At 48.2% G+C, this 16,122-nt stretch overlaps 1 protein-coding gene across 2 annotated transcripts; it reads left to right on the plus strand.

Moving 5' to 3' along the window:
• Positions 1–661: 661 nt before the first annotated feature.
• LOC120703481 (protein LITTLE ZIPPER 4-like) lies at positions 662–1,738 on the plus strand. Of its 2 annotated transcripts, none has more exons than XM_039987588.1 (2): positions 662–818; positions 1,153–1,738. In XM_039987588.1, exon 2 carries the CDS (start codon positions 1,167–1,169, stop codon positions 1,458–1,460), a length of 294 nt encoding a protein of 97 aa, XP_039843522.1. In that variant the 5' UTR covers positions 662–818; positions 1,153–1,166; the 3' UTR covers positions 1,461–1,738. The 2 variants fall into 2 exon arrangements, with proteins under 2 accessions (XP_039843522.1, XP_039843529.1); XM_039987595.1 differs by having other exon boundaries at positions 662–809.
• Positions 1,739–16,122: the final 14,384 nt, after the last annotated feature.

Below are 16,122 nucleotides of genomic sequence, written 5' to 3' on the forward strand. Positions count from 1 at the left end.
TGCTGCTGGGCGCCGATCTATTGCAAAAGGGGGAATTGAAGCCTCCATAGGCACTGTGGTTAGAGGAGGGGATTTGCCAGGTTGCAGGGCGGCGGCTTGACAACTGGTGGGCTAGGAACCAGACGGGTATATGGTTAGTAGGAGCGGCAATGCACGACGACAGAGGCGCTGGACCAGCATCGCAGACGAGCCGACAAGGGAGGGCGGCGGAGCAACAACATGCGCTCTTCTGTGACGCATCTGCCGCACTGTAGACAACGATGAATAGAAAGCTCCCCACAGTTCTTCCTCACAACTGCTGAACTAGAAATCAAAATAATGTCTACAAATACATATGGTCTTTATATTTTATCGCAATGTTGCAAATCTCTTTTATTCCACTAATTTTAGCTACATATGTTAATGTCCATTTTACTAATAAACGTTGTACAAGCCCCTATATCACCTCTTGATCATGAGCATGCATGTACCGCCAAGACGTGGACCACATAGCCACCAAGGGCCCACATGGCAGCCCCACGGACCATCGCGTACTACAATCTTCCTAGATGCTACACGTCTATTGGGTTGGGGCAGTAGAAGGGACCGTAGGAGAGATGTGCCTATAAATAAGCCCGACCACCGGCCCGGTCACACACCGAGCACACAACCCCCCCCCCAACAAACCCCTCCTCCCTTTTGCCGTCTCCTGCCCTGCCCCCACAAACATCCGACAGCCTCTCCGCCTTTAGCCGCGCTACCACCACCGGCAGAGCTCCCGAGCTTCGGAACTCCGCGGCAGCAGTCACCAGCTCCACCACTACCGCAAGGTCGGTGAGGTGATGCTCCCCAACTCCACTGCCGCTTTTGCTCTGCTCTGCTCCATTCATGCACGCATCAGCAACGGCACCTGGCAACGGAGACACCGCTCCTCTGTTTCCTTGCTTTCATGGCGGCGGCATTGTTTTTTTTCCGTTTATGTGGTTTGCTTTGTTTCTCATGACCCATCCGTCGATTTTGTCGATGCGTCCGAGACGACAGCTCGCTTTCTTGATGCGCCGGCGGTGATTGTGCAATTGTGACGAGCAGAGCAGCAGCATCTTTTTTACATGCCAATGCGGCTGATGATGTCTCTCTGTTCCCCCAATTTCTTGCGTGCTTTGTGTTGCGCAGCTGCGGCGGGAGAGATGGAGCGGCTGAACACGAAGCTGTACCTGCAGAACTGCTACATCATGAAGGAGAACGAGCGGCTGCGCAAGGCGGCCCTGCTGCTCAACCAGGAGAACCAGGCCCTGCTCTCCGAGCTCAAGCACCGCCTCGCCAAGTCCGCCGCGGCCGGCGCCGGCGCCGGCAACAACAACAGCAGCAACGGGGCGGCGGCGGCGGCGGCGGCTAACCGCGCGTCGCCGAAGCCCGGCATCGACGCCGCGCCGCTGGCTCAGGCCGGCGGCAAGGGCAAGCCTGCTCCCAAGCCCAAGTAGGCAGGCAGCCCACCATTGCAGCTCGATCGCAAGCTACCTGGTGGTGCACACGCGGTGTCTGCTCGAGCTTGTGTCCTAGTGGCCTTCATGGCGTTGGGTTTAGTCAGTTAGCTCTGGATGTTGATTTTCAGAAAGGTTTAGTCGTTTAATTTTAGAGTTGATGGAAATCTCAGGAGTCCTGCCCCGACGGGCACTGGTGTAGCAGGAATGCCCTTGTACTGAATGGATGGCGACTAGATCGGTTGGGGGTGCAGAGAGATCATGGATTCATGGGTGTCTCTGAGAGCTTTCTTCAGACTGATTTGAGGAGCATTTTCTCACGGCGTGGTTCCTGTCCTGCATGAAAAAAAAAGAAACCTTATGAAAATTAGCACGAATATCAAAGCACATGTAAGGGTTACAGGGGCAGAGCCCTGCCCTAGATTTTGAGAACAGTTTTTGAACTTAGATTTTGAGAACAGTGATAGTTTGTTCTCAGTGCATATTCGCTCAAAGTCTTTCGATTTTGTATGAATTAAACTAAAACGGGTTTGCACATCAATTTCAATGACAAAGTATATCGTGGCATGAAATGTGGCAAGTTTCAAAATTTTTGAACCATGAACCATTCTCTGATGATTTCTCTTTTTTATACGCACTCGGCTCAACTACGCCAACTTTGATTATAATTGCACTTTTTGAAGAAAAAAACAAAATGCAGGAGTCCTGCAGATCAATTAAGAGAAAACTTCACATGACAAAAGGTGATTATTCTGTCACTGAATTGATTGTTCATTCTAAGATACTCCTTCCGGTTCAGAACACATGACATTATTATTTATAAAAATCAGCATACAGAGTACAGGGCAACACTCTATGAAAGTGTGACATCTTAAATGAAGATAACCAAATATTCAAAAATGCTTATCATGGTAAATCTAGTGATAGCTATCTTATTGTCGGTATGATTTCTTCATATATCGATGATCGAAGTAAAAAAGTTCGACTAAGGCGGTATATATTTTGAATACGAGGGGTGCATATTTGAATCCTCAGTTTCACTTCGTTTTTGTTTTCGCATGCTAGTTGACAGTCACCACTATGATTGGCTACAAATAGGTCCAAGACAGTACACGGTGCACTCCACTGGATTCCTGCGATGCACATGCCACTGCCATCATCATTCAACATGGTCTATTGTACCTTTCATTTGTCTTGCCTACTTAATACTTACACAGGAACAATTAACGCTCTGAGAGCCTGAATTATCGTACCCCTGTTCCCTTATCACGTCTCATGCTCAATTGCTACTACACCTTGGGATGGTAAATGGCCTAGAAATTAAGTCTAATTTTTTTAAGAATATGACTTCAGAAGACTAGACTCATATTTATATATTTCTGAACTGAGGATAATGAAGGGCTAAACATGACTGTGAAGAGGACTTTAGTCCTCGATTCGGCACTGGTGCTCGTATTTTTTTTGGATTTATTTCAGGATTTAACCGACGATTGTTTTAGTGGTAGGCGACGTGCCCGTCGATAGCGAGGTGACAGTGGTGACTTCGTCAATCTCGAAAATTTGCCGGTTTAGTCTCTTGGAGGTGCTCATAGAGGCAGAGTTGTGTATATGTATTTATAGGGGTGAGTATGCGCGTGTTTGTGAGCGTTTGTGTCTGTATTGTATTTCGTTAAAAAAACTTAATCTTCTTTATTTTTTAGAAAAGAAATTCAGTATATTTTGGCCCATTCAATATTACCTACTTTGCAAGATTCACAAATTTTGTACGCGAGAAACAAGCACATTATCCAAACCTTACATCTACCAGCTTCATTCACCTTGGCATGCCTTCCGTACTTCCACTTTGCTTGCTTCAGGCACATGAGCAGATTAAACCAGTGAAATTGAGATAAAAATGACTAACCGGGGTCACAACCATGCTCCTGAGTCCTGAGTATGAACTCGGCCTGCACCAGTGCCACTCGATCAAGAAAATCTGAGGAATCACATTTGATCTAACAAGGACAAACGGTTCTTTCAACTGTGAATTGAGGTAAAATTTCAGAAACAGCAGGAGAACGAGATGACTAGGATCACATCAGATGGAGCTGGATAACCACCGGTCACGGACACACCCATGATGCAGCCGTCCCCAGTTAGATCTCACTGCCACATCATTGCCCAGGAAATGGTTCGATCTCGCAAGCACACACGCATGATAAAACTGAGGGACCGAAGCCGGCGACCAGAGGGGGTGAATGGGAGCCGATCAAAATGTCTTCGAAATTCGAATCGTCGGACTATATCCTGAAAATCACCCAAGCCCTCAATCGTTCTGACCAAAGTTTGAAATAGCTATTGAAAAGCTAAACCAACACAAAAGGTCTCGAACGAGCGAGCGAAAACCCGAAGCAATTCGGAAGCGACTCGGGAAAACAGCCGACCTGATCTGCCTGGACCGGTCTGACCGGTGCACTGTACCGGTCTGACCGGTCTCGGCTGTTCAAAAACTAGCAGACCGGTCTTGCCTACAGGTCTGACCGGTGGCACCCAGAAAACCCCCCGAAAACTTGGATTCAAACGATGAATCTCAACCAAACGACCACGAAAATCGATGAAACTTGGGGGATAGCTTCGCCCCTACCCCGTGAACATATCCCTAAGAGATCTCGTCCTAAAAATCAACAAATCATGAGGATTCGAGGAGAGATCAAGAATGATTGGGGTTTTCTCAAAAACTCAAGAACTCCAATTCTGAAGAGCTAGCGATTCCAGAAGGTTTGGCCGAGGCTAGAAGCAGAGAAACCACTACAAAGAGCTCATGGAACCGTCGCAATCGTGTGTACCAAAAACGAAACCAAAATCCATCACAAACGGGCATAAAAACGACGAGATTGGATCGATTCAAAAGCCCAGAGGGCACAAGGAGGATGGGGCTTCCTTTCCCAATCAAATCCAATACAAAGTCTCACAAAACCATAATCAAATTCTACTCTAAAGAGAAGAACAGAGGGAGGGAGACACAGGGGCGGCGGCCTGGAGAACAGAAGAGTTCACGAACTGATTACGAAAGCCGCATTTAACCTAACACAAGTGAAGGGGTATTTATACCCGCAGGACCGGTCAGAACGGTACGCTGGACCGGTCAAACCGGTTGATTAGACCGGTCAGACCGGTGCCAGGGACCGGTCAGACCGGTTGGCCTGCAGCACCTCCTGTACACGATCTCATCCGACGGCCGAGGTTCTTTCTTCGAAACGAAGTCTTCTCCGCGATGCCGCCATCTTGATGAAGATTAGGTCTGCGGTTTTGAAGGGTCCGCGAAACCCGAGTAGGTGGCCGGTTTTGAGAAAACCGCCAAAACCTCACGCGCGGGAAGATTCCCGCCTCCACGCCGTAGCCCTAGACGCCGTTCCCGCCTCGGCCTTCTGACGGCCCTAGACGCCGCCTGACGCCCGTCACCTCCTCGCCCGCAGCGAGGCCCTAGACGCCGTCGATGCCCGTCGCCTCCGTCAATCCCGAGACCGACGCCCGTGCCTCCATGACTTGGCGTCTTCAACCGCCGTCCGCCTCCTTGGTTTTGTGGCGCAAACCAAGAAACCCGCCTTCCATCGCCGCTTGCACCCTCGATCCAGGAGTGGACGCCACAGCTGCCGCCCGGTCCGAGCTCCGGTCCCGGCTGCCTTTCACCGCCGTCCACCGCTCGGTCCATCGGCCACAGCACCTCCACGGCAGCTCCCCGTCGGCACTCGACGCCAGTGTACCTACAATCCAAAGACCAAGCACACGATCACACCGCACGGTTGACAATTCACTCATCACAAGCAGAATAGAGTACTCAAGATTCCTCAATCTCCCCCTTGATGAGTGCATTGTCAACACACCACAAACGAACCAAGAGAAGTGAAACCAGAAAAGAACAAAGAAGCACAAGCAAGTGACGAAAGGCTCAGAAAGGCAAGAACAGTCACTTACTCAAGCAAAATCGATCCCCTAATACAAGGGCAAAGGCTCGACGCAATCGATCAAAAACCAAAACATGACTCCTCAAAGACAGAGGTAACGCTCGACGCAGTCATGCAAGAAGCAGAGGGAAAACGAGGAATACCAGGAGCCAAGAACAAAGCAGAAACTCCCCAAGCAAAGCTTTTCCCTCTCACAAGTGCAACTCTCCCAAAATGATGCACTCTCAAAGCCCTGTGCACAACAGGTTTTTCAAAAATCAAACAAGTCTCCCCCTTGTTCGATCACTTCTCCCAAAACTCTCCCCCTTGTTGGCACATGCACACATCAAGGCTAAAAAGACCTAAAGCTCCCCCTGAAGCTGAGACTCCCCCTGAACAGATGCTATGTAATGAATGCAATGTAGGAGGTGTAAGTGAATGCATTCAGGGATACAAGGATATGAGCAACATCTAGTCACAAGCACGTGTGCATCCAAAAACAAGACCTGCATCTAGCTCAACAGGGTATATCAAATCAGTCTAGAGGTAGGCAAGTTCAGTTTAGGAGAAATAAAAGCATCACCCATGATCTAGCACTAACAAGTAGGAAATAGAAAGCAGTGCTACTCAAACTCATACAGGTGAGCCAAACCAGCCAAAACAAGTTGCCAACATTCATTTTTCAATCAAATTTATAGCAATCAATTCTTACTGCCAGGGGTTGAAAGCTTGTCATGCTTTACTTAGCAATAAGGCCAAGCCTATGCCAAAAGACAATCAGAAGCTTAAAGCACTCGTTTCAGTCATGCACAGTCTTGCCCGGGTTCTCACAAGTGCAAAGTGAGCCGTCCCGAAAGCTCGATCAGTGCGACAAGCAATCCCACCTGGATCTTTTCAATCCATTTCAAGAACAGTTCAAGCAATTTTACCAGATTTATATCATTTCAAGTATGAATTGCTGAATGAAAAGCTACACTAGCATGAATAAGATAGCAAAGCATATCAACACGCCATAACATGCTAGTAGCCAAGACAGGGTGATCATGTTTTCAGATTTTCAAAACAAAATAGCTTAACTCAGATGATGTCATATACACAAAGGAGCAAGCTATACATGATCAAGTTTATCAACTCACACTAGCAGGCACTAGAAGATCATAGCAATGTATACAAGAATGCTAGTGCAAGTGAGACAATGCAAGATGCAAACATGTACAATGCATATGCACAATGCAACTACCAAACCTAGAAAACAAAGAGAAGCAAATAAAATCTACAAAGCTAACCAAAGAGAAGTCAGCAATCAAAAGGGGTAACAGACCCCGAGCTCCCCTCGCAAGCGAGCAAAAGTGTCCTGCTCAAGCGGTTTGGTTAGTATATCTGCGGTTTGCCTCTCTGAAGGGACATGGATCAGGTCTATGTGTCCTCTCTCATGATTGTCTCGCAGGAAATGGAATCGGATGTCTATGTGCTTGGTTCTGGAGTGTAGGACAAGGTTCTTTGCAATGCTAATGGCTGACATGTTGTGTACAAAGATAGGAACCCTACCGAAACTCAAGCCATAATCCTGGAAGGTTTGTTTCATCCAAAGGATCTGAGAGCAGCAGCTAGCAGCGGCAACGTACTCAGCTTCTGTGGAAGAAAGCGCTACACTAGCCTGCTTGCGAGAGGACCAAGACACCAAAGATGTACCGAGAAATTGACAAGTGCCGGAAGTTGACTTGCGATCCAACCGACACCGACCGAAATCGGCATCAGAAAAGCCCACCAAAACTAGAGAGGAATCCGCAGAATACCAAAGACCAAATTCAGGGGTGAATTTCAGATACCTGAAGATGCATTTCACCACCTGCCTGTGGGAGGTGCGCGGCGAAGCCTGATACCGCGCGCAGAGGCAGACGCCGAACTGGATGTCCGGTCGCATCGCCGTCAGGTACAGGAGAGAGCCGATCATGCTCCTGTACTCCTTCTGGTCCACCGCCTCGCCGTCCAAGTCCTCATCAAGCGCCGTAGATGTGCTGATCGGAGTCGGCTGAGGAGACAAGTCACTCATGTCGAACCTCCGCGGCAAGTCTCTAGTGTACTTGGCTTGATGGACAAAAGTGCCCTGAGGAGTTTGCTTGATCTGCAGCCTGAGGAAGAACTGCAACTCACCCATCATGCTCATCTCGAACTCCCTGGACATCTGCTCAGAAAACTTGGAGACAAGAGCGTAAGAAGAGCCACCAAAGATAATATCATCCACGTATATCTGAACTAATAGAAAGTCATTGCCAGACCGCATGAGGAACAACGTTTTATCCACACATCCCATTTTAAAGCCCTGAGCCAGCAAAAAGGTTTTCAATCTATCATACCAAGCTCTGGGTGCCTGTTTCAAACCATAAAGTGATTTCTGAAGTTTGTAAACACGGTTTGGAAACTTGGGATTTTCAAAACCAGGGGGTTGCTTCACATAAACTTCTTCGATAAAACCATTCAAGAAGGCAGATTTAACATCCATTTGGAAAACCTTAAAACCCTTGGAAGCAGCAAATGTAAGAAAAATTCGAATAGCTTCCAAATGAGCAACAGGGGCAAAAGTCTCCTCAAAATCAATACCCTCTTTTTGGCAAAACCCCTGGGCTACAAGACGAGCCTTGTTCCGAACAACCAACCCATCCTCACCCTGCTTGTTTTTGAAAACCCACTTCGTTCCGATGAGATTACAAGCAGGTGGAGGCTCGACTAAGACCCAAACTTGGTTTCTTTCAAAATTTTCAAGTTCCTCATGCATGGCCATTGACCCAATTAGAATCAGAAAGAGCGTGTCCAATATCCTTGGGCTCAAAAGAAGCAACAAACGCTGAATGAGCAAAGCCAGCGATACTTGTTACCTTGGACCTGGTGACTCGCTCGTTGAGATCACCTAGCATCTGTTGAGGTGGATGGTGACGCTGAATGTGTCGCGGTGCTTCCCGTGTCGAAGTCGTCTCCTCCTCAACCAAAGCTGGTGTCTCCTCAGGTGCATCTGGTGAAGCCTGAGTCACCTCCTCGATCGCCCCCCTGGAAGTAGACGTAGTTAGATCGGGGCCGTCATCATCGTCCGAGCTCGTGGCGGAGGCAACTGGGTCCACAGCACGCGTGGTAGCCTCAGTCTCACCCTCCGCAGCTTCTTCCTCCTCATCTTCAAAGATGGAGGTGCCGAGCTCATCATCTCCTGCAACTTCAAAGACAGAAGAATTGCACGGTGCAGTCTCATCGAAAGTGACTTCACAAGTCTCTCTGACGATGTTAGTATCAATAATCAGCACACGGTACGCTCTAGAGTGAGAAGCATAACCGAGAAAAATGCCGTCAGACGAGCGAGACTCAAACTTAATAAGATTTCCATCTTTCAGCACAAAGCATCGGCAACCGAAAACTCTGAGATGGTCAACACGGGGTTGGCGTCCAAACCGCAACTCATAAGAAGTCATGTGTATGAAAGCACGCAAGAAAATGCAGTTGGACACGTAACAAGCGGTGTTAACCGCCTCAGCCCAGTATTTGCGAGGAGTCCTATGCTCATCGAGCGTCGTCCTTGCCATCTCAACCAGCGTCCGATTCTTCCGCTCTACAACTCCATTCTGCTGTGGAGTGTAGGGAGAAGAATATTGGTGTTCAAGCCCTTGATCACTGCAAAAGGCGTCAAACGAGTGTTTTTGAATTCTGTGCCATTATCACTGCGAATCGCTCTCATGGCCTGGGGTAGCTCGTTTTTCAACCTCAAGATCAAGTCTCGAACAAACTCGAAAGCCTCATCCTTGGTTCTCATGAAAAAGACCCAAGAATAGCGAGAAAAGTCGTCCACGATTACAAGAACGTACCACTTCCCACCAACAGACATCACCCGAGAAGGACCGACAATGTCCATTTGTAGCAAGTCTCCAGGGTGAGAGGTTATCACCTGATTAATAGGCGGATGTGAAGTGGCAATCATCTTCCCGTGGCGACACGGATGACAAACAAGGTCCTTTTCAAACTTCAATTTGAGCAATCCTCGGATCAGGCCAAGTGAGCTTAGTCTCGACAACAAATCGAAGCTCAAATGTCCAAGTCTCCTATGCCACTTCCACAAATCAGAAGAAGGACCAGCCAACAAGCAACGAGAAGGGCCAAGAGGAGTTCCAGAGAAGTCAACCAAGAAAACCCGATCGCGAGGTGTAATCCGACAAACCAAATCTCCTCTGGAATCAAGAACACGCGAACAACCCTCCTTGAAGCGAAACTCAAACCCCTCATCAAAAAGTTGCGAAACAGAGAGCAAATTAAAGCCAAGATTCGAAATCAAAGCAACTTCTCTTAGGGTAAAGCGATCAGAAACTCGAACAGCGTCAAGTCCACGTACCTTTCCTCTTCCATTATCCCCGAACGCAATGTACTCTTTTGAGCGCATCGGGGTGAGGCTGGAGAACCATTTGTCATTTCCGGTCATGTGGCGCGAACAACCGGAGTCCATGATCCACCTGTTCTCCAAGCCTCCGACCTGCACATCAGTAGTGAGACAAAGGGTGAGCAAATGTCTCAACACTGGGTTTAGCAAAGTGAGAAGCAAACCAGTGTCGAGCCATTTGCTCTACAGAAGGGTTAGCAAAATCAGGCAAAACGTATCCCCCATTCCGTCTACCGCGTGACTGACGAACACCACCGTGAGGAAAGCGTGGAGCCTCAAAACCTCCTCCAAAGCCTCGATCCCGTGGTCCATAGCCGTACTGAAAACGACCAGGAGCATGGCCGGCAAATCGACCACTCGCTGGAGCACGGTAACCACCACCGTCTCCCTGACCTCCACCTACACGGCGCGCCCTAGCATCTTGCCTACCACCACGCCAAGAAGGACCATGCACCCGAGCAGAGTACATGTCCGCGTTCCGTCTCTCCTGCTCTCGCCTCACAGCCCGCTTCCTCCTGAAGCAAAACTCCTCCAGGTGACCTTCCCTGTCACAGAACTCGCAGTGGTACCTCACCTCACGCTTGGGAGGTGGAGGCCTAGCCTGCGGACGGGGAGGAGCAGCCACCTTCTTCTAGGCAACCTGGGCTGCGGCAGCAGGGAGCGTGTCGAGGGGATTCCTCAGCTCATTGGGCTTTGGAACCCAAACCTGCTTCTGTGGAGGTGCTTTCGGTGGTTCTTTAAGCACACCATCCGCGGGGTCAACAAGCGAAGGCTGCGTGCTCGTGCTAGCAGTGTTTCCAGCAGCCTTGCCAATCTTACCATACAACCTGTCAAAGTCTGACTTCGTGTATGTGTAACCGACCCCAAACCCATCACCACGCTTGAACTGCTTAATCATCATGCCCAATTGCGGCTCACTGCTAGAAACCCAACTCAGAATCGCCCTAAGGTATGTGTTCTCATTCTCCAAGTTGGCTTTCTCTACCACAAGATTATCCAAATCAGAGATCAAACCAGGGCAAACAGAGCAGTCAATAGGTGGGGTAGACTCTACGACCTTAGTCTTTCCAAAAGACTTGATCAAAGCGTTCTTCTCCTCTAGCTCCGAACTAAGCGTGGGACAAAGCTTACAAGCGCCAAGCAAAGCAGGCCTAGATCTAAGCTCCTCTAGTTCACAAACAACAGTAGCAAACTTGGACTGCAAAGAAGCTAGATCAGACTTGAAGATAGGACACTCATCGCATTCAAGCACATCACTAACAATGGGAGCGTCCTTGACAAGTTCAAGCTCATGCTTGGCCTTGGCTAGCTCGTGAGACACGTCAGAAAGCGAAGTCTTAGCAACATCTAAGTTCACGACATTCTCATAATGCTTGGCACGGAGAGCAACACGATCATTCATGTGAGATATGCAGCCAGCGCACTCATCCTCACTTGATTTCTCCCTAGCACAAGCCAGCTCAGCCCTAAACTTTCTACGCTCTCTAGCTGCTTTTTTAAGCAGCCTCTTCTGGTTGTCGAGAGCGGCGTACAACTCACTAACCTCTGTATCAAGCAGGTCGATCATGGAGTTTACCTCTGAATCGCTCTCGGACCCAGGAGAAGAGCCGGAGTGCGTCGGTGTAGCATGTCCACCCGAAGACGCACGAGCACCATCGGCTTCACCCGCCATGGTGCAGAAGCTCTTGCGCCAACCGGCCGCCAAGCAAAGGCCGATGAAGCCGGTGGCTTCCTTGTCCCGCTTCTTCTTCTTCTTCTTCTTCTTCTTCTTCTTCTTCTTCTTCTTCTTCTTCTTCTTCTTCTTCTTCTTCTTCTTCTTCTTCTTCTTCTTCTTCTTCTTGTCGTCGTCGTCGTCGGAGGTCGGTGAAGAAGAGCGGTCGGTGTCGGAGCTCTAGTCGAGGTCGCTGAGCTGTGCCAGGAAGGCCTTCTCCCGCTTCTTGGCCTTGTACTGGAAGCGCTTCTTGAGCGACTCCTTGTCGAAGCATCCTCCCCGGTCACGACTGCGGTGTTTGTGGCGCCGACGCTCCTTGTTGGAGCCTCCCTCATCGCGGTCGCGGTGGCGGTAGTAGTCGAAGGAGTTGTTCTGGCCACCGCCGGACTTCTTGTGGCAATCGGCGATGAAGTGGTTCAGATCGCCGCAGTTGTACCACCCGGGGTTCTTACTCTGCCTGTTGTGGTAGACACGCTGAAACTTGCTGATGAGGAGACACAAGTCGTTGTCGTCCAGCGTCTCTAGCTGCTCATCTGAAACAGAAGGCAAAGAGGCAAGAGAAAACAGCCGACCTGATCTGCCTGGACCGGTCTGACCGGTGCACTGTACCAGTCTAACCGGTCTCGGCTGTTCAAAAACTAGCAGACCGGTCTAACCGGTCTTGCCTACCGGTCTGACCGGTGGCACCCAGAAAACCCCAGAAAACTTGGATTCAAACGATGAATCTCAACCAAACGACCACGAAAATCGATGAAACTTGGGGGATAGCTTCGCCCCTACCCCATGAACATATCCCTAAGAGATCTCGTCCTAAAAATCAACAAATCTTGAGAATTCGAGGAGAGATCAAGAAGGATTGGAGTTTTCTCAAAAACTCAAGAACTCCAATTCTAAAGAGCTAGCGATTCCAGAAGGTTTGGCTGAGGCTAGAAGCAGAGGAACCACTACAAAGAGCTCATGGAACCGTCGCAATCGTGTGTACCAAAAACGAAACCAAAATCCATCACAAACGGGCATAAAAATGACGAGATTGGATCGATTCAAAAGCCCAGAGGGCACAAGGAGGATGGGGCTTCCTTTCCCAATCAAATCCAACACAAAGTCTCACAAAACTATAATCAAATTCTACTTTAAAGAGAAGAACAGAGGGAGGGAGACACAGGGGCGGCGGCCTGGAGAACAGAAGAGTTCACGAACTGATTACAAAAGCCGCATTTAACCTAACACAAGTGAAGGAGTATTTATACCCGCGGGACCGGTCAGACCGGTTGATTAGACCGGTCAGACCGGTGCCAGGGACCGTTCAGACCGGTTGGCCTGCAGCACCCTCTGTACACGATCTCATCCGACGGCCGAGGTTCTTTCTTCGAAACGAAATCTTCTCCGCGATGCCGCCATCTTGATGAAGATCAGGTCCGCAGTTTTGAAGGGTCCGCGAAACCCGGGTCACACACTTAAGGGGTTTGGAATGTTGGAAAGGTTGCATGTATGATTGTCTCTAGTGCAAGTGGGAGATTGTTGGTGATATGCCCAAGAGCCCATCATCACAATACGGTTTAAAGGCCCAAGTGGATATTGATCCAAGAGGGATTAGGGTTACTAATGGGCCTATGAGATAGAAGCCCATTAGTACGCCCTATATATATGAGGGAGGGGCTAGGGGGCGATGACCTGAGCCGCGCCACCTGCCTAGCCGCCGCCCCTCCCTCTCTCTCAGGCCGCCGCCCTTGCCGTGCGTGCAGTGCTAGCACACCGACGCCCGGCGTTTCATCCCCGTACGTGTGGACTCCGTGGAGGCGCTGCTGCGACTGCTGCGCTGATCGGCTGCTGGGATCAAGTACGAGGAGCTCGGTTCGTGGGACGTGATCGACTACTTCCTCTACATCGACGCGCGACTTCTTCCGCTGCGCTGCACGTCTAGTGGTAACGATCTATGATCTTCTACTCGCAAGTATCTTGGGTTTATGCGGTAGTGATGCTAGCGTAGCCTACCCATTTCCCTACAGTGGTACCAGAGCCATCTTGCGTAGTTTTTGGTCTGGATCTTTTGCATATAGGTGATATGTTGTTGTAGTAGATTGGATCTATTACTTTTGCACGGTTTGATTAGATCAATTGGTCATAAGGGGTTAAAATTGGAGCGAGTTGATTGCGCGGCATATGACAAAAGATTAGTTTGTGTTCTTTCTCTGTTATGCATACGACATGTCCCTACCGGCTGGAATCACCATCGGGACTAACTGTGTGCATAGTCAGCAGATTGAACCAACAGATCAAGGTCATGTGTAGATGCAGTCTTCTCAAGTGCAAAGTTTGCACGGTCAAGGTGATTGACCTAGTGAAAATTGAGGCATTATGAATGGCTCGGATTTAAGGTGATGCGATCACTCTGATGAGATTTTCAAAGGGATTCCATAGATGCGATCTGTGTAATTCCGTGACCGCCGTTGCTTTCTCGCTGTAGCGGCTTCTCAAGCGCTACTTTGGTAGAACACGTCGTACGCCTAACTTGTTTTTGCAGGGTGTGATGTGAATGGTATGGCCTCAATGTCATGTGATGATGTATGTGATGATTTGTGCGGCCTGCATGTCGCAAGTTAACACAACCGGGTTGAGGTTGCACCATTATTGTATAACGACCTGCGTGTCGACTTGTGATGTTTGAATCCTCATGTAATTATTTCACTAGCTATTAGATGTAGTAGCTTAGTATCTTTTCATGGAGGCTTCAATCATGATGGCGATGATGATCACCACAAGACAGGACGGATGGCAATGGAGGTCACCTTGGAGCCATGGCGATGGAGCTCATTGTGATGCAAGAGGCCATACTATTCACAATATAATATGATTATATGCCTGTGATGTTTATTTTCCTGTTATACTATTCTTTCATGCTTTTACATATGGTGGATGCTTTAATCATGATAGAATAGCTTCCCTCAGAAAAGGTTAAGTTTTTGATGCCTTTTACCAATAGCTGCACCTATAAATTTTGATCGTTGTGTGGTAGGTTTACCAAAGTAGAGTACCCTCAGCTATCACTTTTGTATAGGGTGGATGTCGGACATTCACAAGTATAGTATTGATTTACTCAGCAAAGCTATCAAAACAGTTTTGGGCTTTAAGGCATAGGGTTGGGGCCGGGGCATTGGATGCCACCCAACAAACAAGAGTCGCATAGAGATGTGATTAGTAATTTGTTACTTACCTGTATCACTACTTTTCTAGCCGTGATGCTAAAGCTCACTAGAATTTTAGTGATTATGGATCTTGAACCACTATATGTCATTAGAGGGAAGATGACATTGATATAGTAGGTTGTCTTTTGTTAAATCTGTTAATGAAAGTCTTTACATAAACTTAGTGCTGAAATCTTGCTTTACTTTAATGTTGTAGATCATGTCTGCCAGTAACAATTCCGCTTTCAATTTGCGTTCTGTTCTTGAGAAAGAAAAGTTGAATGGAACAAACTTTATTGATTGGTACCGCAACCTGAGAATTGTTCTCAGGCAAGAGAAAAAGGAGTATGTTCTTGAGCAGCCATATCCTGATGATCTCCCTGACAATGCAACTGCTGCTGATCGCAGAGCTTATGAGAAGCACTGCAATGACTCACTTGATGTCAGCTGTTTGATGCTCGCCACCATGTCCCCTGATCTGCAGAAGCAGTATGAGCATGCGGATGCTCATACCATGATCGAGGGGCTGCGTGAGATGTTTCAGAACCAAGCCAGGACTGAGAGGTTCAATATCTCAAAATCCTTGTTTGCGTGCAAGCTGGCAGAAGGTAGCCCAGTCAGTCCTCATGTGATCAAAATGATTGGTTACATTGAGACTTTGGATAGACTTGGTTCTGAACTTCACCAAGACTTGGCTACTGATGTTATTCTCCAGTCGCTCCCGGCGAGCTATGAGCCTTTTATCATGAACTTTCAGATGAATGGCTTGGATAAAACATTGAGTGAGTTGCATGGGATGCTAAAAACAGCAGAGGAGAGCATTAAGAAGAATCCCAATCATGTGATGATGATTCAGAAGGGGAACAAAAAGAGGAAGCGTTGGACGCCTCCTAATCCCAAAGGTAAAGGCAAGGAAAAGAGTTCCGGTGGTGAGTCCTCAGGCTCTAAGCTAAAGCCAGCACCTAAGGCCAAATCTGGCCCTACTTCTGAAGATGAATGCTTCCACTGTCATGAAAAGGGACATTGGTCTAGGAACTGCAAGAAGTACTTGGAAGAAAAGAAGAAGAAGGGAAGTGAGACTTCCACTTCAGGTATAAATGTTATAGAAATAAATATTGCATTATCTTCTAGTGAATCATGGGTATTTGATACTGGATCGATGATTCACACTTGCAAATCGTTGCAGGGTCTAAGTGAGACTAGAAGATTTGCAAGAGGCGAGTTGGACGTTCGGGTCGGCAATGGCGCAAAGGTTGCGGTGTTGGCGGTCGGCACCTACCACTTGTCTCTACCCTCCGGATTAGTTTTGGAATTAAATAATTGTTATTGCATTCCTGCTTTGAGCAAGAACATTATTTCTTCTTCGTGTTTGGAAGAAGTTGGTGATTTTAAGATTGTAATTGAGAACAAACGTTGTTCTATCTTTTGCAAT

This window comes from Panicum virgatum, chromosome 1K (genome assembly GCF_016808335.1).
Source record: "Panicum virgatum strain AP13 chromosome 1K, P.virgatum_v5, whole genome shotgun sequence".
Classification (NCBI taxonomy): Eukaryota; Viridiplantae; Streptophyta; class Magnoliopsida; order Poales; family Poaceae; genus Panicum; species Panicum virgatum.